This window comes from Leucopleurus acutus, assembly GCF_964270905.1.
Source record: "Leucopleurus acutus genome assembly, chromosome: 9".
Lineage (NCBI taxonomy): Eukaryota > Metazoa > Chordata > Mammalia > Artiodactyla > Delphinidae > Leucopleurus > Leucopleurus acutus.
Window position 1 is genome coordinate 108,497,708 of NC_139144.1, and position 27,414 is coordinate 108,525,121.

General features: G+C 44.7%; 1 protein-coding gene across 1 annotated transcript in view; it reads right to left on the reverse strand.

The window, feature by feature from the left end:
* Positions 1–27,414, reverse strand: part of NCAPG2 (non-SMC condensin II complex subunit G2) — a 59,472-nt gene that overhangs the window by 11,195 nt on the left and 20,863 nt on the right. Inside the window, exons 11-23 of the mRNA XM_082846150.1 lie at positions 25,783–25,962; positions 24,555–24,707; positions 20,226–20,448; positions 19,949–20,052; positions 15,957–16,130; positions 13,972–14,042; positions 12,851–13,004; positions 12,577–12,750; positions 11,761–11,877; positions 11,535–11,675; positions 5,918–6,017; positions 2,077–2,264; positions 999–1,139 (exon numbers count right to left, since the gene is read on the reverse strand). Of these exons, the coding sequence (XP_082702276.1) occupies positions 999–1,139; positions 2,077–2,264; positions 5,918–6,017; positions 11,535–11,675; positions 11,761–11,877; positions 12,577–12,750; positions 12,851–13,004; positions 13,972–14,042; positions 15,957–16,130; positions 19,949–20,052; positions 20,226–20,448; positions 24,555–24,707; positions 25,783–25,962 (1,920 nt within the window). The remainder of the gene's footprint in view (positions 1–998; positions 1,140–2,076; positions 2,265–5,917; positions 6,018–11,534; positions 11,676–11,760; positions 11,878–12,576; positions 12,751–12,850; positions 13,005–13,971; positions 14,043–15,956; positions 16,131–19,948; positions 20,053–20,225; positions 20,449–24,554; positions 24,708–25,782; positions 25,963–27,414) is intronic.

A 27,414-nucleotide genomic window follows, 5' to 3' on the forward strand; every position in this document is an offset into this window, starting at 1 on the left:
AAAAACAGACAGTGGGCCACGATGGCCCACAGGCCATTGACGGATTCATCGTCATCAGCTGTGTAGCTCACAGGCCTGAATAACTTCCAGTTCTTGGGCTGTGTATAGTCCAGGAATCACGCTCCTAAACCAAAATGACCTCTCTTCAAGCTTTCAGGAGGGCCTTAAATGTTATCAATGTCTCAGAATTTTGTCAACTCTTTTTATATTTGTGATTTTATAATACAAAATTTATACAAATTATATGTCTGCATTTGTATATTTCAAAGATATCTCCTATCAGATTTCAGCTTTTCATACTGAGAAAACGCCTCATTATTTAACTATCTTAAGGCATTCTTCCATGCCCTCACTCGCTACCACCAGGATTCCATGCCGTGAAAGAGTGGTTTCTGTTGTGACCTGAATTACCATCCTGATTATGTCAATCTTGAACCAAGTAGGCTAATCATATAAAATAGGCTACTGCTAGGAAAATGGCCAGTCCTTTATAGAGCAGGGGCAAACAAACTATCTGTTTAAACTGATATCAGAGGTTCAAATTTCCTATGCGTAAAAGAAAAAGAAAAGTAAGGCTTATGTACAGCAAGGCAGTCAGAGATGTGAGCTATTCCAGAAACAGAGCCCAAGAGTACTCGTGCACCCTGCTCGCCACTGACCAGGGCCACTTCTGCCTGTCAGGAGAGGGGAATCTTAAGAAATGTATCAACTCGCTTAAGCCTCTAAAATATGGCAAAAAGAAGTATTCAAGATGCAAGGAGCAGCTTGGTTTTAATGAAGAACGACAACATCCTTAGCATGGTTCCCCCCATGGTCACGTGATTCTAAACACAAACCAGCCACGGAACTGTGTGGTGAAGCTGCAGGAGAAGCAGACCTCCCGCTATACCTGAGTTCTGAAAAAATACTTGGAAAAGCATAAAAATGTGCTGCCAGCAGAAAACAGCCTCTTGAATAGTCAAAACAAGACACAGCAGTTTCAGGACAACACACTTCACCTTTCGGAGCCGGTGACTTATCTCGACCACGGACGCGGCAATCAGAGTGGAGAGCACGCCCCGGTGGACAGGCGTGTCCACGTGCCAGGACTGCACGGTGCTGATAAATTCATGAAGAGGGGTCTGAACAGAATAAAGGAGCTACGAAAAACACATCAGTCACTGTTAGTGCTTAGAAGACCACTTTCAAGAATGAGGCCTCCTCCTGCTGTCCCCCGGGGGCCCGGGGCCCGTTTCGTCTGCCCACCCTCACTGCCGCACCTTCCTCTCTGCAGCTGATGGGAACCACGACCAGAAGGCGACACACAGGACTGAAGCCCGCCAGGAAGGACCTTTATGACACTCTTACCCCAGAGCAAAGAAAAATCCCCAAGAATAGGAGTATCAATAACATTAATAAAGTTTTCGAAAGGAGAGATGAAGAAACATCACTGACATTAAGGGAAGACACCCACTATGAGGCCACGTGTTCTGAACGAAGCTGTACAGACCATGGTGAGAAAAGAGAACTGTTTTGGCACAAATTCCGTGAACAGATCACAGACGCTTGAACCAACTCATCCAAAACAGGACTATCTCCAATTAACGCAGATATGAGCTAGGCCACAGAAAGCATGGCCAACAACCTTCAGTTACCTCTACCAGCTAAAACACAGGACAAAATCGAAAGTTTCAATAGCTCATAAACATCCTCCCATTTAAGCAGTTTTTAAATCTTTACTACTAACAGCTGGGCACTCACAAGCTACTGTATTCATTCTCTGTTTCTGTCCTGCTGGGCAGAGGAGCTCTCGGGTCGCTGGCCTACTGACCTGAACACGTCAACACTGTCCCCAGACTGGTGGCCGGAGGTGAGCCCCTGGCCTCCCTCGCCTCCTGCCCCAGAGCGTGCCACCCCAGGGAGAGGGCTGGCAGCACCAGCTGAAGGTGGCACCTGGCAGCCACTTCCTGTCTGCGTGGCACCTCTCCCCACCCGATAGCCCCAGCGTGTGAGCAGGCCTGGCTCCGCGCACCCTGCTCCACCAGGTGGGCGCTGTCCCTCTAGTCCCTCTGTCCCGCCCTGGGGAGGCTCCAGTACCTGCAAGCCTTCTTCTGGTTGCTTCCTGAAGCTCCGCGCCATACATTCCAACATCTGCTGAAATACTTTCTGCACCAAATCAAACAGTGTTGAGATTTCTTTCTCTGAATCTGCTTTCTGTGTCAAGGAGCTTCTGGTTACCTCTTTCAGAATGCCAAGAAGTAATGAAACATAAAAGAATCCCTTCACTGGAAAGAAAGTTGAAAAAATCAGTTATTTAATCACACAATTTAGTTGAAATTATTATATTTTTTTCACTTAACACATGTATATTATGGTAACTTAAAAGAGACTGTTACTGGTGAGCCAATACCAGGTTGGTCAGATTAACATAAAATCTAACAGACATACATACCTACGACTTGCTCCTTTTATTAAATATATAAAGCCGATGCCTTCAATAACAGTAACAGCCCACCTGGCTCAGGCACTGAGAAGCACTGCATGTGTGGACAGTGTGGTTCCCTGAACACCTGGGTAGAGGCTGTGTCTTACTTTTTCACACGATGGTGACATCGCTGACGGGTCTGAGAGGAAAGGCCCTAGAGCTCTCAGACTATGACCTAAGAATCTCCGAGGCCAACTCTGTTAAATCCCCAACACTGTGTAGTTTGTTGGTGTCTTTCTCTCCTTTCCTGTGTGGCAATGATTTGGTAAAAATTTGGTAAAATGTTTTCAGAGTGTGAACTCAATTCTACAATTCATGCTGAGGACCTTCAATTTTCTTTTTTGTTTCTACCCAGACTGGCCTGTGAGCTGCACTGCAAACAGAGCCAGAGGCCGCGCCCTCCCATGCCCCTGCCCCACTCTGCACCCATGCTGCACCTCGCACTGCCCACCACTGACTAACCTTCAGGTCTGTATGCAGGGCTGCATCCCTGGTGGACTGGGCCGGAACCATGATTCTTCCTTATATACATTTAAAAGTATATACTATATAAACTATACATGTATATTTTTTAAAAACCTGTCACATAGAAAAGCACAGAAATAATGTTCCTCGTTAAAAGATTAGTATCTAGGGGACAAAGCGTTATGACCTCTCCTACCTTACATAGGAATCATGTGGCCCTAATAGGGAAGCTCCTTGATTTATGAAAGAGATTAATAGACATAGAAGCTCTGCTTGAGACAGAAGTAAGAAACTAACCCCAAATCCAAATCTATCTACTAAAGTAAATAAAAGAAATGGTCACGTTCCAGTTGAGTTGGCCCCTCAAAAGGTGTATGGCACTACCAGAATCAACACAAAGTTGGAGAGTCTTTGCAAACTTAACAGAAACTTTCAAGAAACAAATCTCTTTATCCAGAAGAAGGCAGAGAGATACATTCTCCACATATCAGTCATTTCAGTGAAGCAGGCAGTGAGGCAGCAGCTCAGCAGAGGCCAACACGCTGAGGGTGACGGGGCTCTGAGGACAAGGGGGCCTGTCCCCTTGCATCCACCCTCAAGGTCCTGGTGCAGTGGGAGAACCTCACACTAACTAGTGTCTTTACTACTGACAAAAATCTGAAATGTTGAAAGTTTTAGTTGAAAGTTATTTCATTACATTCAAGCCATATGTGCATTATAACCAAATATATATAGGTAGTGGTTAAGTAGAGTATGATAAGTTACTAAGGTAGGTCAGGATTTGCAGCCATGGGAAACAGAAGGCCCTCACTTTGGAAGTTCTTGCTTCTCTAGAGTGACTGGTGCACAGGGATGGCTAAGCTGGGGGGTCACGCGGCCCAGCACCGACGGTCAGCATCTCAGGCCACCATGAGTCTGTACGCAAGGAGACGCTCACTAGCCCATCCCAGGGCAGCAGCCACCGAGAGCCACGTGGACCCAGGCCCCTTTCTGTCTCAGATGGGGTGTGCTGTCCTGCAAGCCCCTCCTGCCCGGCTCTACACAGGAGGCTGTGGTCCCCATCAATCCCCCTTTACCTTTGCACTGACCACAAAGCCCATTATTTACTGTAATATTTACTTATTAGGAATTCAACCTTCCTCGTAGTCGTGCTAATTACTTTTGGGGGCATTATCATTTCCTGGTGCTGTCACGCGGCACCGGCCCACAGTCCACCGCAGGCATCTTCTCTCACAAGCCCCGTCACTTCCAGTGCCTGATTTTGCAGAACACACAGAGTTTTTCAAAGCACACATGTTGTGTTATAGCAGAAACACCTGCATTTTTGAACTGAGCTGTTTACATCTGGGTTATATGTGGGAACTCAGCTGTATTCAAGGACGTCTCTTCCAGAATATGCATTTCAGCATGGAGAACGCCATGCTCAAATGTTAATAACATAAATGTGACTGAGTTTTAAATTTAAATGTTCTATTAGGACTCTTTCAAGTAGAGCAAGTCCAGAGAACAGGCTCTGGGCTTACCTAGCAAAACTGCAAAGTATAATCTCATTTGTAACAGGACTACAAAGAATGAGCACACAGTTGATTCTCTCCTGGGAAATCCCGATTGTTAGAATGTATAAATACAAAGATCATTTCAGCTTGGTTGAAGGTAAGGTCAGTAGCTTACGGGCTACATTGGAGATCTAAAATTCTTATTAGCTCCTTGGAAAATTTTATAAATACTAAAAATAGATTTAATCCTTAGGGGAAAATAATTCTTAAATGATAAATTGAGTTTAACAATGCAAATCATCTTTAATGTTTCAATCATTAAGCTTAAGTTTAAAACGCTGTTTTCACAATAGAAAGTGAGAGTTATAAAGACTTAAACAAAGGAAAAAGATTTTAAAACAAAAAACATTTGTTCTATTTAATATTTAGTCTTTGTGGATATTGTAACCAAATGATGTAAAATCTTGCTTGTAATTACAGATTAAGGACACGTACACTCGAGACAGCAGAGCAGAGTGACTGCCACCCCAGCACCCATGCAGGCCAAGTGCCAACCTCAGGGGCAGAACCATGAAAGAAAGAAGCTGTGGGGTTTGTGGCCAAGACTTCCCCGGGGTCTGCACAACGATAGTCAAGACTACAGCAAAAGACCCCAGAGAGCTAACTGCAAACTTCATGTTGAATTTGGTAAATGATAATACTTTCAATCTCTGTTAGCAAATATTTAGGCTTAAAGAAATTCAAATTATGCATTTCCAAGCTTCTAGGGATCTCAGGAAGAACCAACTGTAGCAACGGGGTGTTCTGTGCCGACTCGGCTGCCCCAGGGAGGCAGCGGGCAGGGGTCACAGCCCTGCGGTGCCCTTCTCAGCCAGCCCATGACCCGAGGCAGAGGAGGCATCCTGGGTCCACCCACACTCCCCCCGCCACAATGAGACGGGGCTGCAAGGATCTGGCCCGGCCCCCCTGGATGCGATGCTCCAGATAATCGAAGCCCAGCCCACCTGGAAGGAGGCCAACTTCTCACTCACTCACTGAACACATTTAACTTGTGTGGACGCCATGGTATGAGTTACCAGGGATCCTGTCCTTGGGGTGACAGCAACTTCCCAGTGGTCTCGGGGGGCGGTGAGGGAGGACATTAAACAGCTCCTGACTAGCACGCAGACGATGACAGACACCAGACAGGAGCAGCAGACAGGCTGGAGCTGTGCTGGTGACCACACGGCAAAGCAGCTGCAATCACGCAAACCACCGGAGGAGGAGCCCAAGACCTTGCCAGAGACTCCGCACTTGGTCACGTCCGAGGCCAGAAACACCTCTGAACTTCCTGGCTGCCTCAGCCTGTTACTTCTTCTTTTGGTGTCAGCTAGTTTGTGCTACACATCTATCACTTAAAAACAAGAGTCCTGACCAGCGAAGTGAGGGAGGGAGAGAGGGGCTGGTTCTGACTGCTAGTCGCTCTAAACTAGTCCTTTAATAAACGCAGTACCTGTTTGCATGATTCCCAGGCTCCGCTGTAAAAGCTGTGTCTGAAACATACAGTCACCAAGGCCGACCACAATGACATCCTTGCATACAGTCAGGTAGGTCTGTAAGAGAGGTAGACATGATGATGTGATTTCCCATCAAAAGCCACAGAAGGGACAAGAGGGGACATCCTGCTGGTCAAGCTCCTAACATCTAAGGGTACCACTAGGGGTCTCATAAAGCAGATGTCTACAAAGATGCTTAAAAAGGAATTTCCATAAAAATACATTAATTCTCATTTCTCTTTCCATAAGAAATCTAGAAACACATTTTATGTTATCCACAAACATTACTGAACACGTGTTACGTGCAATGTGTCAAATTACATTAAAATTATGCAGTTTATGCTTTGCAAAAAGATAAACTCTAAGACAGCCTCATCCACCAGAGGGCAGACAACAAAAGCAAGAACTACAATCCTGCAGCCTGTGGAACAAAAGCCACATTCACAGAAAGAAAGACAAGTTGAAAAGGCAGAGGGCTATGTACCAGATGAAGGAACAAGATAAAAACCCAGAAAAATAACTAAATGAAATGGAGATAGGCAACCTTCCAGAAGAAGAACTCAGAATAATGACAGTGAAGATGATCCAGGACCTCGGAAAAAGAATGGAGGCAAAGATCGAGAAGATGCAAGAAATGTTTAACAAAGATCTAGAAGAATAAAAGAACAAACAAACAGAGATGAACAACACAATAACTGAAATGAAAAATACACTAGAAGGAATCAATAGAAGAATAACTGAGGCAGAAGAACGGATAAGTGACCTGCAAGACAGAATGGTGGGATTCACTGCTGTGGAACAGAATAAAGAAAAAAGAGTGAAAAGAAATGAAGACAGCCTAAGAGACCTCTGGGACAACATTAAACGCAACAACATTCACATTATAGGGGTCCCAGAAGGAGAAAAGAGAGAGAAAGGACCTGAGAAAATATTTGAAGAGATTATAGTCAAACACTTCCTTAACATGGGAAAGGAAATAGCCACCCAAGTCCAGGAAGCAGAGAGAGTCCCATACAGGATAAACCCAAGGAGAAAAACGCTGAGACGTATAGTACTCAAATTAGCAAAAATCAAAGACAAAGAAAACTTACTGAAAGCAGCAAGGGAAAAACGACGAATAACATACAAGGGAACTCCCATAAGGTTAACAACTGATTTCTCAGCAGAAACTCTACAAGACAGAAGGGAGTGGCATGATATACTTAAAGTGATGAAAGGGAAGAACCTACAACCAAGATTACTCTACCCAGCTAGGATTTCATTCAGATTCGATGGAGAAATCAAAAGCTTTACAGACAAGCAAAAGCTAAGAGAATTCAGCACCACCAAACCAGCTCTACAACAAATGCTAAAGGAACTTCTCTAAGTGGGAAACACAAGAGAAGAATAGGACCTACAAAAACAAACCCAAAACAATTAAGAAAATGGTCATAGAAACATACATATTGATAATTACCTTAAACGTGAATGGATTAAATGCTCCAACCAAAAGACACAGGCTTGCTGAATGGATACAAAAGCAAGACCCATATATATGCTGTCTACAAGAGACCCACCTCAGACCTAGGGACAGATATACGGACTGAAAGTGAGGGGATGGAAAAAGATATTCCATGCAAATGGAAATCAAAAGAAAGCTGGAGTAGCAATACTCATATCAGATAAAACAGACTTTAAAATAAAGAATGTTACAATAGATAAGGACACTACATAATGATCAAGGGATCAATCCAAGAAGAAGATATAACAATTATAAATATATATGCACCCAACATAAGAGCACCTCAATACCTAAGGCAACTGCTAACAGCTCTAAAAGAGGAAATTGACAGTAACACAAAAACAGTGGGGGACTTTAACACCTCACTTACACCAATGGACAGATCATCCAAAATGAAAATAAGGAAACAGAAGCTTTAAATAACACAATAGACCAGATAGATTTAATTGATATTTATAGGACATTCCATCCAAAACCAGCAGATTACACTTTCTTCTCAAGTATGCATGGAACATTCTCCAGGATAGATCACATCTTGGGTCACAAACCAAGCCTCAGTAAATTTAAGAAAATTGGAATCTTACCAAGCATCTTTTCTGACCACAACGCTATGAGATTAGAAATCAATTACAGGGAAAAAAACGTAAAAAACACAGACACATGGATGCTAAACAATACGTTACTAAATAACCAAGAGATCACTGAAGAAATCAAAGAGGAAATCAAAAGATACCTAGAGACAAATGACAATGAAAACACGACGATCCAAAAGCTATGGGATGCGGCAAAGGCAGTTCTAAGAGGGAAGTTTATAGCCAGACAAGCCTACCTCAAGAAACAAGAAAAATCTCAAATAAACAATCTAACCTTACACCTACAGGAACTAGAGAAGGAAGAAACAAAACCCAAAGTTAGCAGAAGGAAAGAAATCATAAAGATCAGACCAGAAATAAATGAAACAGAAACAAAGAAAACAAAGCAAAGATCAATAAAACTAAAACCTGGTTTTTGAGAAGATAAACAAAATTGATAAACCATTAGCCAGACTCATCAAGAAAAAGAGGGAGAGGACTCAAATCAATAAAATTAGAAATGAAAAAGGAGAAGTTACAACAGACACCGCAGAAATACAAAGCATCCTAAGAGACGACTACAAGCAACACTATGCCAATAAAATGGACAACCTAGAAGGAACAGACAAATTCTTAGAAAGGTATCACCTTCCAAGACTGAACCAGGAAGAAACAGAAAATATGAACAGACCAATCACAAGTAATGAAATGGAAACTGTGATTAAAAATCTTCCAACAAACAAAAGTCCAAGACCAGATAGCTTCACAGGTGAATTCTTTCAAACATTTAGAGAAGAGCTAACACCCATCCTTCTCAAACTCTTCCAAAAAAACTGCAGAGGAAGGAACACTCCCAAACTCATTCTATGAGGCCACCATCACCCTGACACCAAAACCAGACAAAGATACTACAAAAAAAGAAAATTACAGACCAATATCACTGATGAATATAAATGTAAAAATCCTCAACAAAATACTAGCAAAGAGAATCCAACAACACATTAAAAGGATCATACACCATGATCAAGTGGGATTTATCCCAGGGATGCAAGGATTCTACAATATACGCAAATCAATCAATGTGATACAGTATATTAACAAACTGAAGAATAAAAACCATATGATATCTCAATAAATAAGAAAAAGCTTCTGACAAAATTCAACACCCATTTATGATAAAAACTCTCCAGAAAATGGGCATAGAGGGAATCTACCTCAACATAATAAAAGCCATATACAACAAACCCACAGCAAACATCATTCTCAATGGTGACAAACTGAAAGCATTTCCTCTAAGATCAGGAACAAGACAAGGATGTCTACTCCCGCCACTATTATTCAACGTAGTTTTGGAAGTCCTAGCCACGGCAATCAGAGAAGAAAAAGAAATAAAAGGAATACAAATTGGAAAAGAAGAGGTAAAACTGTCACTATTTGCAGATGACATGATACTATACATAGAGAATCCCAAAGATGCTACCAGAAAACTACTAGAGCTAATCAATGAATTTGGTAAATTTGCAGGATACAAAATTAATGCACAGAAATCTCTTGCATTCCTATACACTAATGATGAAAAATCTGAAGGAGAAATTAAGGAAACACTCCCATTTACCATCGCAAAAAAAGAATAAAATACCTAGGAATAAACCTACCGAGGGAGACAAAAGACCTATATGCAGAAAACTATAAGACACTGATGAAAGAAATTAAAGATGATACCAACAGATGGAGATATATACCATGTTCTTGGATTGGAAGAATCAATATTGTGAAAATGGCTATACTACCCAAAGCAATCTACAGATTCAATGCAATCCCTATCAAATTACCAATGGCATTTTTTACAGAACTAGAACAAAAAATCTTAAAATTTGTATGGAGACACAAAAGACCTCGAAGAGCCAAAGCAGTCTTGAGGGAAAAAAAAGGAGCTGGAGGAATCAGATTCCCTGACTTCAGACTATACTACGAAGCTACAGTAATTAAGACAATATGGTACTGGCACAAAAAAAGAAACATAGATCAATGGAACAGGATAGAAAGCCCAGAGATAAACCAACGCATCCATGGTCAACTAATCTATGACAAAGGATGCAAAGGTATACAATGGAGAAAAGACAGTCACTTCAATAAGTGGTGCTGGGAAAACTGGACAGCTACGTGTAAAAGAATGAAATTAGAACACTCCCTAACACCATACACAAAAATAAACTCAAAATGGATTCGAGACCTAAATGTAAGACCAGGCACTATAAAACTCTTAGAGGAAAACATAGGAAGAACACTCTTTGACATTAATCACAGCAAGATATTTTTTGATCCACCTCCTACAGTAATGGAAATAAAAACAAAACTAAACAAATGGGACCTAATGAAACTTAAAAGCTTTTGCACAGCAAAGGAAACCATAAACAAGACGAAAAGACAACCCTCAGAATGGGAGAAAGTATTTGCAAATGAAGCAAGGGACAAAGGATTAATCTCCAAAATATATAAACAGCTCATGCGGCTGAATATTAAAAAAACAAACAACCCAATCCAAAAATGGGCAGAAGACCTAAACAGACATTTCTCCAAAGAAGACATACAGATGGCCAAGAGGCACGTGAAAAGCTGCTCAACATCACTAATTATTAGAGAAATGCAAATCAAAACTACAATGAGGTATCACCTCACACCAGTTAGAATGGGCATCATCAGAAAATCTACAAACAACAAATGCTGGAGAGGGTGTGGAGAAAAGAGAACCCTCCTGCACTGTTGGTGGGAATGTAAATTGATACAGCCACTATGGAGAACAGTATGGAGGTTCCTTAAAAAAAACTAAAAATAGAACTACCATATGACCCAGCAATCCCACTACTGGGCATATACCCAGAGAAAACCATAATTCAGAAAGACACATGCACCCCAATGTTCATTGCAGCACTATTTACAATAGCCAGGTCATGGAAGCAACCTAAATGCCCATCGACAGATGAATGGATAAAGAAGATGTGGTCCATATATACAATGGAATATTACTCAGCCATAAAAAGGAATGAAATTGGGTCATTTGTAGAGATGTGGATGGATCTAGAGACTGTCATACAGAGCGAAGCAAGTCAGAAAGAGAAAAACAAATATCGTATATTAACGCGTACATGTGGAACCTAGAAAAATGGTACAGATGAACTGGTTTGCAGGGCAGAAATTGAGACACAGATGCAGAGAACAAACGTATATGGACACCAAGGGGGGAAAGCGGCGGGGTGGTGGTGGGATGAATTGGGAGATTGGGATTGGCATGTATATACTATGTGTATAAAATGGATGACTACTAAGAAATAAATAAATAAACATACAAAAAAAAAAGATAAACTCTAGATATTCAGATGCCACTGTAAGTGTTTAAGAAGAGCAGCAGTACTGACTAAAGTTACAGCTTTAAATTAGAAAATAAAACCTGGAAGCACATCACAATTTGGAGAAGGGTCTCTGTGTCTAAAGACTTCTAACCTGGATAATCTGTTGATAAACGACCCTGTGAAGCTTCAGATATTCTTCTTCTTGATCTTGGATAAAAGATAAAACTTTGCTTTCTAACCAAAACCCAGTGTCTTCCAAAGTGGACAGGTAAACTTTGCCTTCTGAGCAGGACTGTCCAACAACAACAGAAGACAGGTTAGTCACAGAGCCGCTGGGCCAATTCGCCCCATGTCCTGCCCCAAGCTGGTGGACGCACCTCGTGCTGAAGATGGATACTCAACCGACAGTGGAGGCTGAAGGCTCGCAGGGCAGTGCCTTCACTCAGGTGGTGAGGGCTCCCACCTGGCGACTGCAAAATCGATTCCAGATCCACCTGTGAAACAGGACATCTGCAGGCTAGGTTCCGGCTCAGCAGGCAGCGCATGAAGTGAGGACACAGCTGCGCCAGGAGAGGGCTGCCAGAGCAGCAGGGCGAGTGTCCTCCCTCCTCCAAGCCTCCCGTAAAGGGACAAGAAGACACCTTTTCATAGGTGCTGTTCAAGGAGCCCTCAGGATCAAGCTCGTCCAGCCCTTGCCCCCTGCAGCCCCCGCTGCCCACCTCCAACCCGCCGACATCCGATGTCTGGTGCTGATAGGCGGGAGCCTCTGGCAGCAGTGTCAGTAACAGGCTGCTTCCGAGGGCTGGCCTGGAGGAGACGGCCAAAGAGCCAGGACGGGGAGAGGAGACGGGAAATTCACGTGACTCGCTCTGCAAAGGGCCCTAGAAAAGCCTGCCCAGGACTCAGGGGGCTGGAATTCCCTCGTCGATGAGCAGGGCCAGAGCAAGGGGACCTGGGGTGGCGGGCCGTCTTCCTGCTGTCGGGCCTGTTCCCACAGACCGGCTCACCCTCAGAGTTGGCCTCAACAGGACACTGGGCTCTGAACACGACTTGCTAGAAAGACCAGGGCCTGGAAGTGTTCACCCAGTCCCATCCCGCCCCCAGGTGAAAATTTTACACTATAAACGTGGAAAACTTAGACCTTACCCTATCGCTCAACTTCCACGGCATCTGCATCTGTTCTACAAAGTTACCTTGGATGTTTCAAGGGCTTTCAAAAGACGGTTCAGTTTCTTCTGGGGCGCGGAAAGCAGGCACTCGCGATTCTTCGGGTGGGTCAGCAAGTACTCAACGTAGACCAGCGCCAGCCCGGGTTTGACTGGGCGCGGGTCCTGGACCCGCACCTTCCGCTTAGACGCAGAGTTACCCTGAAAGCGCAGAGTGAGTGAGGCACATAGCAGGAAAGCACGTGAGTTCTAGCATACAGCTACCCTCCTTCAGCAAACTTTAAAAATGACACAAGTGTACCTTGCTCTGAGGCTGCTCTTCCGGCAGCGAGTCACAAACAAGCTCCAGGATGTGTCCCACTTGCCCCCAGGAGCAGAGACAGTCTAACAGAATACAGTAGCTCTTGTCGGCTGTTCCTTCCTCTTGGTTTCTTAGTGTGGAAATCACACCACAGCTGAAAATGCCACATATATAAAATCATATCTAATATCTCAATAGCAATTTCTCACTTTTCTAAAAGGCGGGGAAAATGAAGAAGCTAAAAACTGAGGGTACATAAGCCCTTCCTATCATGGGAACTCTCAGACGTTCTCTACCGCAGGAAAAATACACTGTTTTCCCACAATTACTACGCAGGACAAGGTCCAGTACAAAATGCTGACTCTGAAAGCAGCTTCAGGGGCCCCTAGATGTGAGGCACCGAGGACACACCAGGCACTTACAAACCCTGGCCTTTTGTTTCTGTGTTGCCTCTGTCAGACTCTAGAGTAAAGATCCGTAATCTGGGGACAATACTTTTTGTTTAGCATCAAAACATTCTTTTCTTTCATAAATATGAATAAAAATAAGTAATTTTTACTGAGTTAATATCCAACACCCTAGCGCAATGCTGCCCAATAAAAAACACAATGTGAGCCACAAAAGCAGGCTACGTGTGTCATTATAAAGGTCCTAGTAGCCACGTCTAAAAAGGCAAGATTAATTTCAATAATGTATCTTATTTAGCCCAGCCTACCCCCAACATCCTTTAAGACATGGTCACTGTAGAAAACTACAGATGAAACATGTTACATCCCTCTTTCACACCAGGTCCCCGAGTCTGCATCACACCAGGATGCACACACAGCTTGCCCCAACCCAGACTCCACATTCTAAGCACTCAGAGTCACGTGTGGCCAAGGCTCCGTGGTGGACGGCGGGATGGCTCACGTCTCACCATCTGGCACTTGAACAACGCCAGACTCTCAGTTTCCCGTGGTGGCTTCCTGTGTCCCTCAGCAGTCCCGGAGCCCTGGAAGCCACATCCCCTGCTCTCCCTGCCATAGGGGAGGAGGCCAGGGGCAGGGAGCACAGCACTGGGAGCTTGAAGGTCACGCAGGAGTCGCCAAGTGAGACCAGGAGTGCACGGAGAGGGCGGGCACCTGAAGGTGGGCACAGCCGAGGCCGGCATCAGGGAGGCCAGCACAGACAGAGGGGTCTTGCAGCGATCATCCTGAAAGCATGAAAAGACACACAGCAACAGGGAACGTAAACAATGGGGTCCCGAGGGCCCCATGACTCCCAGGAACCCATTTTCAAAGCTGCTTGGTAGGAATTAGAGTGATGCTCTCAACACACAACAGGAGGACTTAACCCCTTGGGAAGCATTAGGTTTGATAAGTCTTCTCAAACTTTTATAGGACACTTTACTACTTTCTGTGATGAATTATTTGAGCAAATATTTATTAAGCACCTACTGTGTACCAGGAGATCCTTGGAATACAGCAGTAACCAGAAGAGACAAAAGTCCTTGCTGTCAAGGCACTGACTGGTATTTGAAAAACAATACCGATGAAAGGAAAAAAAAACCCAACTCTATATACTCAGTGTGTCCTGAGTATAAAACTCAAGGGAATGAAACTAGTCAGAAAAGTTCCTAAGTAAAATAATCAGAACAGAACACCTTAGGAAGACAGTGCAGTGCAATGGAGCTACCTGGCCAAACCCAAGTCCCATGAGATGCCACACCCCAACCAGCTGGTACAACACACGGAGAAGGGCTGGTCTCTGAGGGCGGGGCTTTGGCAGGAACCAAGTGAGGATGCCACCTCGGGCCCCACTGCAGCTACATCACCACCACTAGTATTATCACAGTAACAGAGCAGACAGACCAGACTCCATCAAGATCACTTAATAAGAAACACCCTTGGTTGGATGAGAGGATGAAGGAAGATGGGCCCTAAAAGGAAAAGAGACAACAATTTTCCTGGACATATACATGAAACAGAAACAGGTGCAATGTCACCATCTGGCCTGTAATTAACCTGCATTCAGTCAGAGTGAACCCACCCTCACCCCCAACTCCCAATAAAGAAAATGTTTTCTTGATGTTACAACAGTCGGCTGGCAGCTACTCCTGATTCCACTCCATGTGTGGCTTACAGATGCCTTACCCACTTATGGGCCAACCACAAGGTTCTGGGAGGTACTGAGGGCAGAGAAGCTCTCTGGCCAGAATAATTCGGGATTAAAGACTTAATTCACCACCTCCCTTTTCCTGGACACACCCAGGCCACACTGTTCACCTGTCATCTCGTCTGGTATCCTATGGCCTCTATGTTTATCTTCTAATTCTCAACCCCATGCGATTATCTGAGCTTTTAAATGTCCTAGTGACTTGGGCAGCCTTGACTATTTACCTTCACAGACAGGTCACGTTTGCATTTCAGAGGCAGGATGGAGCTCGGAGACATAACAGTCACAGAAATACGGCTCAGAAAAGCTAAGAGGTCCAAGGTCACATAAGCAGTTGTAGAAGAACCAAAAGTAAACTTTACCAAGAGAAGGGTGATTCATAAGACCTATGACCTTTCTATATTTAAGCCACGCTTTCTTCACAATTAGGAATAAATTTACATTTCTACATAGCAGTTTTATTTCCATCGGTTTTGAAATATGGCCTTTATTCAGAAATAGAAAGTCAAGGAATGAGGAGGTTTCCTTCCTCCAAACAGAAGTTATGCACACAGTTCTGTCTGTCTCAATAACACAGACACAACTCGGATACTTCAGAAACATGTGCTTGCCGGATGCTGTCAAATGCCTAAAATTGCCCACAAAACCAAGGTGCTACTACATCTTGATGTTCACAAACTCCTCTTTCTCAATTCCCAGCAAATCAAACCAGATTCTAAAATAGTGTCAGGACATTAGAGATAGAAAACCAGTGCTCCCCAGACAAGTCCCCGGGTGAAGGGATGGAGGCTGGAGGACACGTGGCCTCACCCTGTGAAGGGCGAGAGGCCGAGCGTCCTGCGGGGTGGGCGGTGGCTCAGCCCCCGCCTCTGCAGAGGAGGAGCAGGTCCAGAGGCTGGTCCTGCACAAATGTGACCTGGCGCGCCTGCCTTAGCAGGGTGGCCCGTCTTACCTTAAACGCTTTCATGTACTCTGGCAGCATAGAGGCGAACTTGCTAACGGTGTACACTCTGGCCTCTTTGTTATTCTCCATACTCCTGTGAATGCTTCTCCAAAGAATCACAACGATCTCTAACAAACCCGCCATGGACGCAGTATCACTTATTGACAGCGTTTGGTCCAGGGCCTAAGATACAAAAAATTGTACTGTGAAAGAATCAAATCATAATCACTCTGAAGAGAACAGCACTGTGTCTAAAAGCACATCTCAGAATTCCAGACCTAAGGCAGAGATGGAAGGAGAGGCAGATAGAACCCCTAAGACTGTGGTGTGATGTCTGATGGGATTGACTCCCCCTCGACCGTGGGCTGCTCTGGTTTGTGGGCTGGCAGGGAGTGACAGCACCAGGTGTCTGCGTGTCTTCTAGCGAATCCTTCCTTGTCTGCGCAGAGGGGTGGGGCCGCCTCCCCAGCACCACACGCTCGCCTGCGCGTGCTCCACTTCAGATGCCAGCCCTGTCCGGTGACTGTGACAAACTGACAACTTGCCACACAGGCCATTTCCTGGAAGGGGCTACCTTGAGATGCAAAGCAGGATTCATTTCAGGTGCTGGTATTTTTGTGCTACTCAGATGTAATGGGAAAAGATACGGCGAACAAATTAACTTAATTAATGAGGGCACACAGAAAAAACAAAAGTAGTTGCTATATAAAGTTAAATTTTTCAATATGCACTAAATACCCGGAATGACTTATGGCTAAATTTAAAAAGCAATGAAACTACTAAAGGCTTAGATACTACTATGAGAATGATATAGATAACAAATTGACAAAACTTCAATCTGTATTTAATTTTACTTTTTACATTCTAGTGATTAGCATAGCACTCTTATCATTAAAGTCCCCTGAGAAAGCCACCATTTCTCCTTTACAAAAATATGCTAAGTTCCTAAGTAAGATTTCATTAAACAGAAAGCAGAGATTTTTAGTAGATAGCAATGTGAAAAGGTAAAAGAACCAATTCAAAAAATTATGCTTTAAGCCATTAAATATTCTTAGAATGACAAAATCCAGATGGCAAATTGTATATTTTTTCTACTACCGGTTACAATAGAGCACCCTTGTGTTTTCTAACGGTACAGAAACTGACCTAAAATGTGATAAATGCAGCTTTCTCAATAATGTCTAGGTTCAATATGGGGGTGGAGGGTTCCTTCAGTATTTGAGAACTGTAACAGTTTTCACTTTTTGGAGAAACCACTTCCACCATCCATCCATCAGTGTGAAGGGGTGGCCCAGAGGCGCAGGGCCCCGCGAGCCTGGAGCTGGCATCCCAGTGAGGGTTTCTAAAGTTACAGGATCACTTTCCTAAAAAATCCTGCCCACCCAACCCATATCCTGAGGGGAAAACTCTGAAAAGAGGAACTCAGATCCCACCAAGAAAGCAGAACTAGCTCCAGACGCTCCCAGCTGAGGGCTTCCTGAGCCCAGGCTGAACAGGCCTATGAACTGATGGATCTGCCAGGCAGATTCGGCCGTTAAGATGACATCAGGCTCTTCTCTCTCCTCCCCCTTCTGCCCCAGCAGACAGACAGGGCAGGGGATGCTGAAGCGGGGGGCAGCTGGGGTCCGGGGAGTGCTCCCCCCAGCCCCCAGGCAGGCCGACTGAGCCCCACACACCACCCGCCGGCGCAGCCCCAGCCTCAGCGCGGGGCGGCCCTGTAGGCTCCTGGCTCTCAAGGGCCGAGGGCCTGCATCCAGGGCGGGGCCGTGGAGACAGGAGCGGCCGGACAGCGCAGGAGCCTCACCCTGCAGCCAGCGTGAACCACGTTTCATCAAAAGGGCAAAACTATCTTCTGTGACTTCCTTTTTTTTTGGTTTTAATTGAAGTATATTCAACATCTTGTGACTTTCTTTTAAAGGCCAGTACCCTAATCTACATAGCACCACAAAACTACCCAAAATTTTTACTTCAGAGGTACATACAAGCATGAGAGTTTGTTTACAAGCTTAAGATACTGCTTATAAGTAATACGTTTCTAAGTCTTAAATGTTCCTTTTTTAATGATATAATTGGTCACTTTGGATTCTGAAGAAATACCAGCTATATAGCTTCCTTGATAAATTACTTTTTCAAAGACAATTCTAAATAAAGCTCATTCCCAAAAATTCAACCCCACGACGTTTCTAGTAGAATCTTAGGGCAGTGGCGGTGAATAAATCCTTAAGAGCGCCACCACCCATCTAGTTGTAAAATACGGTAACGTCCAGACCCAATCTACGTGTGCCAACCCCAGGTCAAATTAAAATATACAGAAGCTTCAAAATGGAGTAAAGACCTAAATGTAAGGCCAGAAACTATCAAACTCTTAGAGGAAAACATAGAGCACTCTATGACATAAATCACAGCAAGATCCTTTTTGACCCACCTCCTAGAGAAATGGAAATAAAAACAAAAATAAACAAATGGGACCTTATGAAACTTAAAAGCTTTTGCATAGCAAAGGAAACCACAAACAAGATCAAAAGACAGCCCTCAGAATGGGAGAAAATATTTGCCAATGAAGCAACTGACAAAGGATTAATCTCCAAAAGTTATAAGCAGCTCATGCAGCTCAATAACAAAAAAACAAACAACCCAATCCAAAAATGGGCAGAAGACCTAAATAGACATTTCTCCAAAGAAGATATACAGATTGCCAACAAACACATGAAAGCATGCTCAACATCACTAATCATTAGAGAAATGCAAATCAAAACTACAATGATATCATCTCACACCAGTCAGAATGGCCATCATCAAAAAATCTAGAAACAATAAATGCTGGAGAGGGTGTGGAGAAAAGGGAACACTCTTGCACTGTTGGTGGGAATGTAAATTGATACAGCCACTATGGAGAACAGTATGGAGGTTCCTTAAAAAACTAAAAATAGAACTACCATAGGACCCAGCAATCCCACTACTGGGCATATACCCTGAGAAAACCATAATTCAAAAAGAGTCATGTACCACAATGTTCATTGCAGCTCTATTTACAATAGCCAGGACATGGAAGCAACCTAAGTGTCCATCATCGGATGAATGAATAAAGAAGATGTGGCACATATATATGATGGAATATTACTCAGCCATAAAACGAAATGAAATTGAGCTATTTGTAGTGAGGTGGATGGACCTAGAGACTGTCATACAGAGTGAAGTAAGTCAGAAAGAGAAAGACAAATACCATAGGCTAACACATATATATGGAATTTAAGAAAAAAAAATGTCATGAAGAACCTAGGGGTAAGACAGGAATAAAGACACAGACCTACTAGAGAATGGACTTGAGGACACGGGGAGCGGGAAGGGTAAGCTGTGACAAAGCGAGAGAGAGGCATGGACATGTATACACTACCAAACGTAAGGTAGATAGCTAGTGGGAACAGCCGCATAGCACAGGGAGATCAGCTTGGTGCTTTGTGACCACCTGGAGCGGTGGGATAGGGAGGGTGGGAGGGAGGGAGATGCAAGAGGGAAGTGATATGGTAACATATGTATATGTATAACTGATTCACTTTGTTATAAAGCAGAAACTAACACATCATTGTAAAGCAATTAAAAAAAAAATATATATATATATATACAGAAGCTTAAGGTGAAGAAAACTGGGAAAAGAGTGTCAGCAATAATAAGTTTTCCTTTGTATTAAATCCTACTCAAACTCCACAGTGAACTACAAAGGATACACAGAAATTCTTTCTAGAAAATTACTTATGATCCTCCAAAATAATTAGGTGAAGTATCAGCACTAAAGGAATAAGTAATTTTATTGCTAAGGTAACGGCTTGTGGAAATAACACCTCTGCCTTGTTGCCCTGCCCTTCTCCCGCGGGAGAAGCACCCGTCCGGGTCCCCACCCCCGTGGCCCCGACCCCGTCCGCGTGGCCCTGTTCCCGTCCCCGTGGCCCAGGCCCCAGCCCCATGGCCCCAAGGCGGCGCCGGGCAGCGGCGGCTCGACTCACGCTCACGTTCTCCTTCCCCGGCTCCTCACTGCCCTCCCCGCATGCACTCAGAGCCCTCCGGATGCAGGCGTTCAAGCAGTGGCGAATCACATGAATCAGCTTTGCTAAAATGTGTGAGACAACCAATAATTAATTTACGTGTATCTTCAACAAAATTTTCTAACACTGAAATTATAATCCCAAATAATTAAAGTGTTACTTTACGGTAACTCATTAAGAACCACACTGAGCACGAAGCAAACACGCCAGGCTCACGGCGCGGGGCAGGGCTGGGTACCTATGTTGGTACAGGCCGTGTGCTCGTGCGCGTGCTGGTAGAACCTCCGCGCAGCCGCATGGTTCATCTGCAGCAGCGTCACGCAGCGCTCGCACCACACCTCCTCGGGCTGGTTCACGGGCAGGAAGGAGTTGAAGATAAGGCCCACCAGGCGCCGAGTGACGGGCAGAGAGTCCGACTCCAGACGGACCAGAATGTGCTCCATGGGGCATATTTTCCAAAACTGTGGATAAAGCACATGTGCAGAAGGAGAGTATAATCAAAAAGGAACTAATTTCTACATTCAAGGAAATTCATCTCAAATGATTATACCAGAATCTGTGACTCTTCTGTAGACAAATTAAAATAAACCCGTATTTTAAAAAGCACTGACACATAAGGCAGATAAGCACAAGGCTGCTGGGATTAATTATAATCCATCAGGACCATCAGTGGACCCTCAAATGACAGTTATGATTATCAGACTAATAATTTTAAAATTTCCTAAAACACCACAACTTGGGGCCCATTAATATGAAAAATGAATTTAAACATCTACAACAGGTTTGGCACAGAAAGCTAAAGTGAGTCTCCCGTTTCCCACCTCGGACACAGAGGCAACCCTCACGGTCACCCCTCCCGCCCTCTACTGAGTGCTGCCCGGGTGGCCACAGGCCTCCTCGAGCCGCCTCACAGCCACTGCCCACACCTGCACACGGCAGGACTGTCATGCTGCCCCTCAGCGTAAAAGCATCAAAGTCGTCCGCTGCCCACAGAAAAGGGCCAGACTTCTCAGCAAGAAATTCAAAACAAGGGGAAACACCACAGAATAATGGAAATAAAATAGACTCTGACGGTACAGTGTTCAAATCCTGTCTCTGTCACTTGTGCAAACACTTAACACTCATCTGTGTAAAGGGGACAGCACCACTGACACAGACTTTCCTCAAGGACCTGGTTCTCATGACCGTCCCCTCTCTCCAGGACTTCCAGTGGACCTTTCTCATCAGCACTTAAGTATGCTCCCCGGTCTCCTCCCCCCCACCCCCCACCCAGGGACCGGTTCCCGCCAGCTGCCCGCCCCCCGCCAGCTGCCCGCCTGGCCCTGTCCTCACTCCCACGATACCTCAGTCCACCCTCCAGCTCAGAAGGACCTTGCGCATTCAGACAAACATACTCCCCCTCTCCCGAGGAAATGTCTGAGCATCCGACACTACGACCGTTCCCCGACATGCTCCCGGAACACTTCCATGCGCACACTTGGTGTTTCTGAAATAGTCACTGTAGTAAAGACAAGTGCCGCCCGACAGCCATGCCACCAGCTGAGTGTCAACCCCGGAGCGGCCGGCACAGTGACAGACAGATCCCAAGAGGGAAACCGAGGCACTCAGGAGACCAGGGGCTTCTCAAGCCTCAATACCTCGCAGAGTTCAGACCTGCTGAAACCAATATACCCAAGAAACACTGTAGGTCACAGCACTGAGACTGGATCGAGGGGCAGTGCCTAAAAGAGAGGGTTTTCACATTGGAAAGGTTGGCTCCTGAGCCCTCATGGAGACCAGACGACCTTGAACAGAAACTAGCGATCGGCACTTACACCAAATGCCAAGGTTCCACGGGTTTTTCTTGCAGTGAACATTCCCCGCAAGTCTGCCTTTCCAGAAACTCCCCATTTTAACCTATTTTTCTTTGATTCACTTTTTCTAAAATAAAATGAAGAACAATTCTGATTAGTTTAGGGTTCTTCAATTACCTGAGGTTTTATTTTATCTAAACATACTACCCACAGGTTGATATTAACATCAGACAAGACCATAAACAAAATTGCTAACTGGTGTTTCATTCCTAATGTTAAAAATAATTGCATAGGGGCTTCCCTGGTGGCACAGCGGTTAAGAATCCACCTGCCAATGCAGGGGACGCGGGTTCAAGCCCCGGTCCGGGAAGATCCCACATGCCGGGGAGCAACTAAGCCTGTGTGCCACAACTACTGAGCCTGCGTGCTTTAGAGCCCGCGAGCCGCAACTACTGAAGCCCGCGCGCCTAGAGCCCGTGATCCGCAACAAGAGAAGCCACAGCAATGAGAAGCCCATGCACCGCAATGAAGAGTAGTCCCCGCTCGCCGCAACTAGAGAAAGCCGCGCGCAGCAACAGAGACCCAACGCAGCCAAAAATAAAATAAATAAAATTAATTAATTAAAAAATAATAACTGCATACTAAAAAAAACCATTTTTTTTAATAAAGACGTTTCAATATTAGTAACTGTTGATTTGGCCTAAATCTCAGGTATACAATACTAAAAATGTAGAATTTCGAAACCAACAGTAAACAACTTGAAACCCCTAGCACTGACAATGAAAATTATAAACAGAAGCCTACTTAACTAAGTTGGTAACTGCCCCTTGGCCACAGGACATAATTTTATCTAATCAGCTTTAATTCTCTACCATGTCTTCGTGCCCAGGGCCTTCGCACATAAGATGTGGCTCCTAGATCCTGAGTACAGCACTGCCAGCGTTCACCAAGGAAAGTAAGGAGGTATATATACCCCTCACTCCTTCAAAGCAATATGTAGGAGGCCAGGCTGCGCCAACGTGCACTAACAACGCAAGCACGGCCAGTGTCAGACACTGCAGTGGCACACTACCTGTCACGCCAACCTGCTGGATGATCGACCCCCCTTCCTGTTAGCTGCCTCTCCGCAGGCCTGTCAATCTCTGACCTTGATTTTCAAGGAGAATTAGCTGGTGCGCCTATAACAAACCTTTCCAGAGACCTCACAGATAAATCACGCTCTGCCTTGCTTGTGCAAGCCAAGGATTGACATGAAAAGAACCACCTCATTAAAACATTACTCTTCCTTTTCTGCTCTTACTACTCCCCCAAACCCCAAACTCTCCAGTCAGACATTTTGTCCAGGTCTTCCCTGTTCTCCTGGGAAGACCCACAAACCTCAGAACACCTGCTCTGCCCACTGCCTCACCAGCCATCACCTCAGTGATCCTCTGCAAACAGATGCACACTTCAAACAAAACACTAGCGGAAACTCCCGTTTCAGATTCAGAACTACACTTTCAACAGGCTGTTATAACAAAGCCAACCAAAATTGCAGCCAGCCTTTTTATTAACAAAATTGACATGCCGATTCTAAACTTTATATGGAAATACAAGCGCCCCAAACCACCAAGAGCTCTGAAAGAAGAGCAGAGCGGGAGGACACACACTGCAAGACTTCCTGCCAAGCTGCAGTGAGCTCGGAAGTACGGCCCTGGCCTGAGGATGGACAGGCAGAGTCCAGAAACAGACCACACACAAGAAACTGATTTTCAACAAACGTACCAAGGCATTACAACTGGGCATGACGTGGGGTATCTGTACCACATGAGTCACGTAAAATATTCTATTTTTCTCATGAAAAAAGTTCACAGTTCAAAATTTGAAAAGCATAAAATAATGCGTATCCTCTGCAGCGGTAAGGCCTCCCCAGCACCCTGTCTCTAGACATCCAGTCCCCTCCCTTCGCCTCAGAGAATGGTGCCGATTTCCTGTTTTCTGCCAGGGATGTGTGAGCCGTAGCTGAGCAAATGCACACATATGTTCCCCGTCCTATGGAGCCGGCAGACCCTACAGCTCTTCTGCACTCGCTCCCACGCGCCTCGCTGAGTGGCCCTTCCTCCTAAGTGCGCTCCTCTCTGTGGCCGCATGGAAGCATTTCCTGGCACGAGTGCACCCCAGGGCCATGCGCTGACCCTACGCTGACCAACACGTCAGCTTGTTCCCAAATCCTGGGCCTCGACACAACAGCACTTTAAAGTAAATTTCAGAGAGCTACTGTGCAGAGAAGAAAATTCAGTGTTAGCAAATAATAATGCAGAACCTTATAACTAACATTTTTAGCCAAAAGCTGAACAGAACTAGAGTTAAGGGAAAACACTCTCCCCTCAGTAGTTTACACCAAAATGCACACAAACCAACAAATACCTCCTTGCTTCCTCCTGTAAACGTGGGGGGATGGGGGTCTCATACTCACCATTTTCTCAAGTAATATTTTAAGTGCTTACTGTGTGCCAAGCATTTAAATATTTCAACAAAAACTTTCATGTATAGGATAAAAATATAATTTAAGGTGGGGGCTGCTTGCATTAATGTCTTTCAAAAAGAAAACATACATTGACAAAACAAATAAAATTTTATGACACAAACAACTAGTAGAATATACCAGACACCAACTGGTTTAAAATGCAGTCACTGAAACTCTTGGAATTAAAACTGCTTTGTCTTTTTGTTGTTGAAAATAAATGTACTTATATATTTCGTGTCTTAAGTAAGAAAATCTCTGTTCACCTTACCTTAGCAGCCCTCACAGCCTTAACTTTCAGCAGCATATCAACAAAAGCCACTCTCACTTTCTCCGAATTGTCATGGAGACAGTACTTTAACGCTGGCAGAAGTTGCTCTAATAACGGGTGGCTTAATTTATTATCCAAAATTATCGGCAGGCACTACAAGAAAGGAGAAAGATAAACAGTTCAAAATTAGAACATAAACCACGAAAAGTTCAGGTAAGAAAAATTCAGGTCCATCTTTACTAAAACTACTAGTGAAATACACATACCCACAGAAAATAACTCTTTCCTAACACCTCTTCATATAAAAAGCATATTTTAATGGATTAGCATGGCTTCAGTGCCTGACAATCAGCTCATCCCTTGCTTCATTCAAACAAGCCTGAAGTGGTTACAAAATAATTTTTCGGTGCTTTCTCTGAACTACACTTGAAAGGGTTTTATTACAGTTGCAAGAAACCAGAGGACCCTGGTGGAGAGGCCCCAAAGCTGCAGTCTAAGAGTCCTTTTAGGTTCTCTTAACATCCCACAGATTCCCTGTATTTCCTGACTCGATGCTGCATGAAAACGAGGGGGCACAGGGCCCGCACGGCTGTGCCCACACCTCACACAGGCGTCCGAGAGACCGGCCCAAGCTCAGACCAGACACGCACGTCTGAAGAGCTGACGCACTCCACCACCTTCTCTTTCCAGCTCTTAGGATATACATTTTTATGGGACTTTATATTTTAAAGATCACTGAAATGTTTACAGATGAGCTGATAAATGTCCTGGATTTGCTTCAAAGTAATGGTGTGTGTGGGACAATGGATGCAGCTACAGTGAAACAAGAGCGGGTGCACCCTGAGAACTGCTGAAGCTGGGTGATGGACAAAGAGTATTCTGTAGGCTCTTATTTAAAGTGCATAGAGTGACACACAGTACACACACAAAGCCCATTCTAATGTATAAAAACGTTAAACAATTTTAAATACACGCAGCTACTACTCTAAAACGCTACGCCCTCCCCCCAACACATACACTAAAAACTAGTATTATTTCAAGTAGACTATTTTTTTAGAAACCACTTTTCTTTTGTTTTTTTAAAAGGTTACTTTGGATATACAACGAAAATGTCAATAATGCTATATTTATGGAGTAGGGCTATGGGTGATTTCTAAATTTTTCTTTCTCTGTATTTGAGAACTATTCTACAATAAACAGGCATTGCTTATATAATTTAAAACCTTACCTTAAAGACAGAACAGCGCACGTCAGCAGAGCTCGTGTCAAACGCCAGCTCCTCAGTTACTTTCTTGAGAAGGTCAATAAGAATAGTCGGAGGCAACATCTCCCAGTATTTGGAAGTTATTTTACAAACACCAAGGATCCCTGTGGAACGGACCATCGGATAAGGATCTTCTAAAAGGCTCTATAAGTACAAGAGGGAAAGAGCCTTAATTATCTTATATTAGTTCGTTTTTTATCAATATTGGCTTTACACACGGGCACAGTGGGCAGTCACAACCTAACAGACGTTTCAAGTCATAGAGTCACACACAGACTCGGGGATCTTCAGTTTCTTGTCGTTTCTGCAGCCGAGTGTTTAAGGACATCCAGACGCAGGTTGTGCCTTACTTGCCAACTCTGTCTGCTGGACTCTGCTGACAGCAGGGCCCCCGACACAGGCCCTGCCATGCAGAGGGACACTCAGGGACTTCGGTCAGTCCTGTGAGACACAACCTATTAAACCACTCTCATGAATTTCCAAAATGCTGTAATGCACTAAGCCCAGAATAAAGGGACCCTGCTTGTAAAGAACCGATCCAGGCAGTGGGCGTCCGGGGTTGCTAACAACATTAAGTGGCGACGACGTTATGCACCCCTGATGGACGGACACAACAGCCGTGGAGCATCTAACACAACAAACGTGACCCCAGTCAACTCTCTGTTTAACCAACTTACAGGAAATACAAAGGGCAGAGGCACGTATCAGTGACAAGCAGGCTAGGTTCTGTGGGAAATGAGAATAATTGGGCTTCCTCAACAACAACAAAAGCAAGCAAAATAGAAAGAACAAAAGAGAGAGGGAGAGGGAGTGACTGCTAAGTGGGAACTGATCGTCCAAGAGATGAACACACACCGGCCGACCACAACACAGGTCTCATCCGGACACAGACTCAAACAAAACTGGAAAAAACATCACTGAAATGTCACTGAAAAACAATGACTGGATATTTGATGACATCAAAGAATCACAATTCATCTTACTTTAGTTGTGCCAGTGGTAGGATTATGCTTTAAAAAAGGGTCCCTGGGGCTTCCCTGGTGGCGCAGTGGTTGCGAGTCCGCCTGCCGATGCGGGGGACGCGGGTTCGTGCCCCGGTCCGGGAGGATCCCGCGTGCCGCGGAGCGGCTGGGCCCGTGAGCCGTGGCCGCTGGGCCTGCGCGTCCGGAGCCTGCGCTCCGCAACGGGAGAGGCCACAGCAGTGAGAGGCCCGCGTACCGCAAAATAAATAAATAAATAAAAATGAAAGTAAAAAAGGGTCCCTGTCTTTTAGGGACACCTACTGAAGTAATTAGAGCTGAAATGCTTGCTCAGATCTGCTTCAAAACGGGGAAGAGGGAACCAAGTGGGCCCAGGTCAGTATCACCGGGACTGTCTGGGGGCACATGGGGTTCACTGTACAAGGCCCTCTACTGCTACATGTGAAACTTTCTAATTCAAAGTTTAAAAACAAAAATAACCCTTACTCCATGACTAGACCAAAAGAAGGCCGAGCTGGGGATGAGTAACCTTCCTCTCCTCCCTGGCGGTGTTGCAAACACCAAGGGGTCCCACGGGAAAGAGCAAGCAGGGGACCGCTCCACATACCGCAGGACA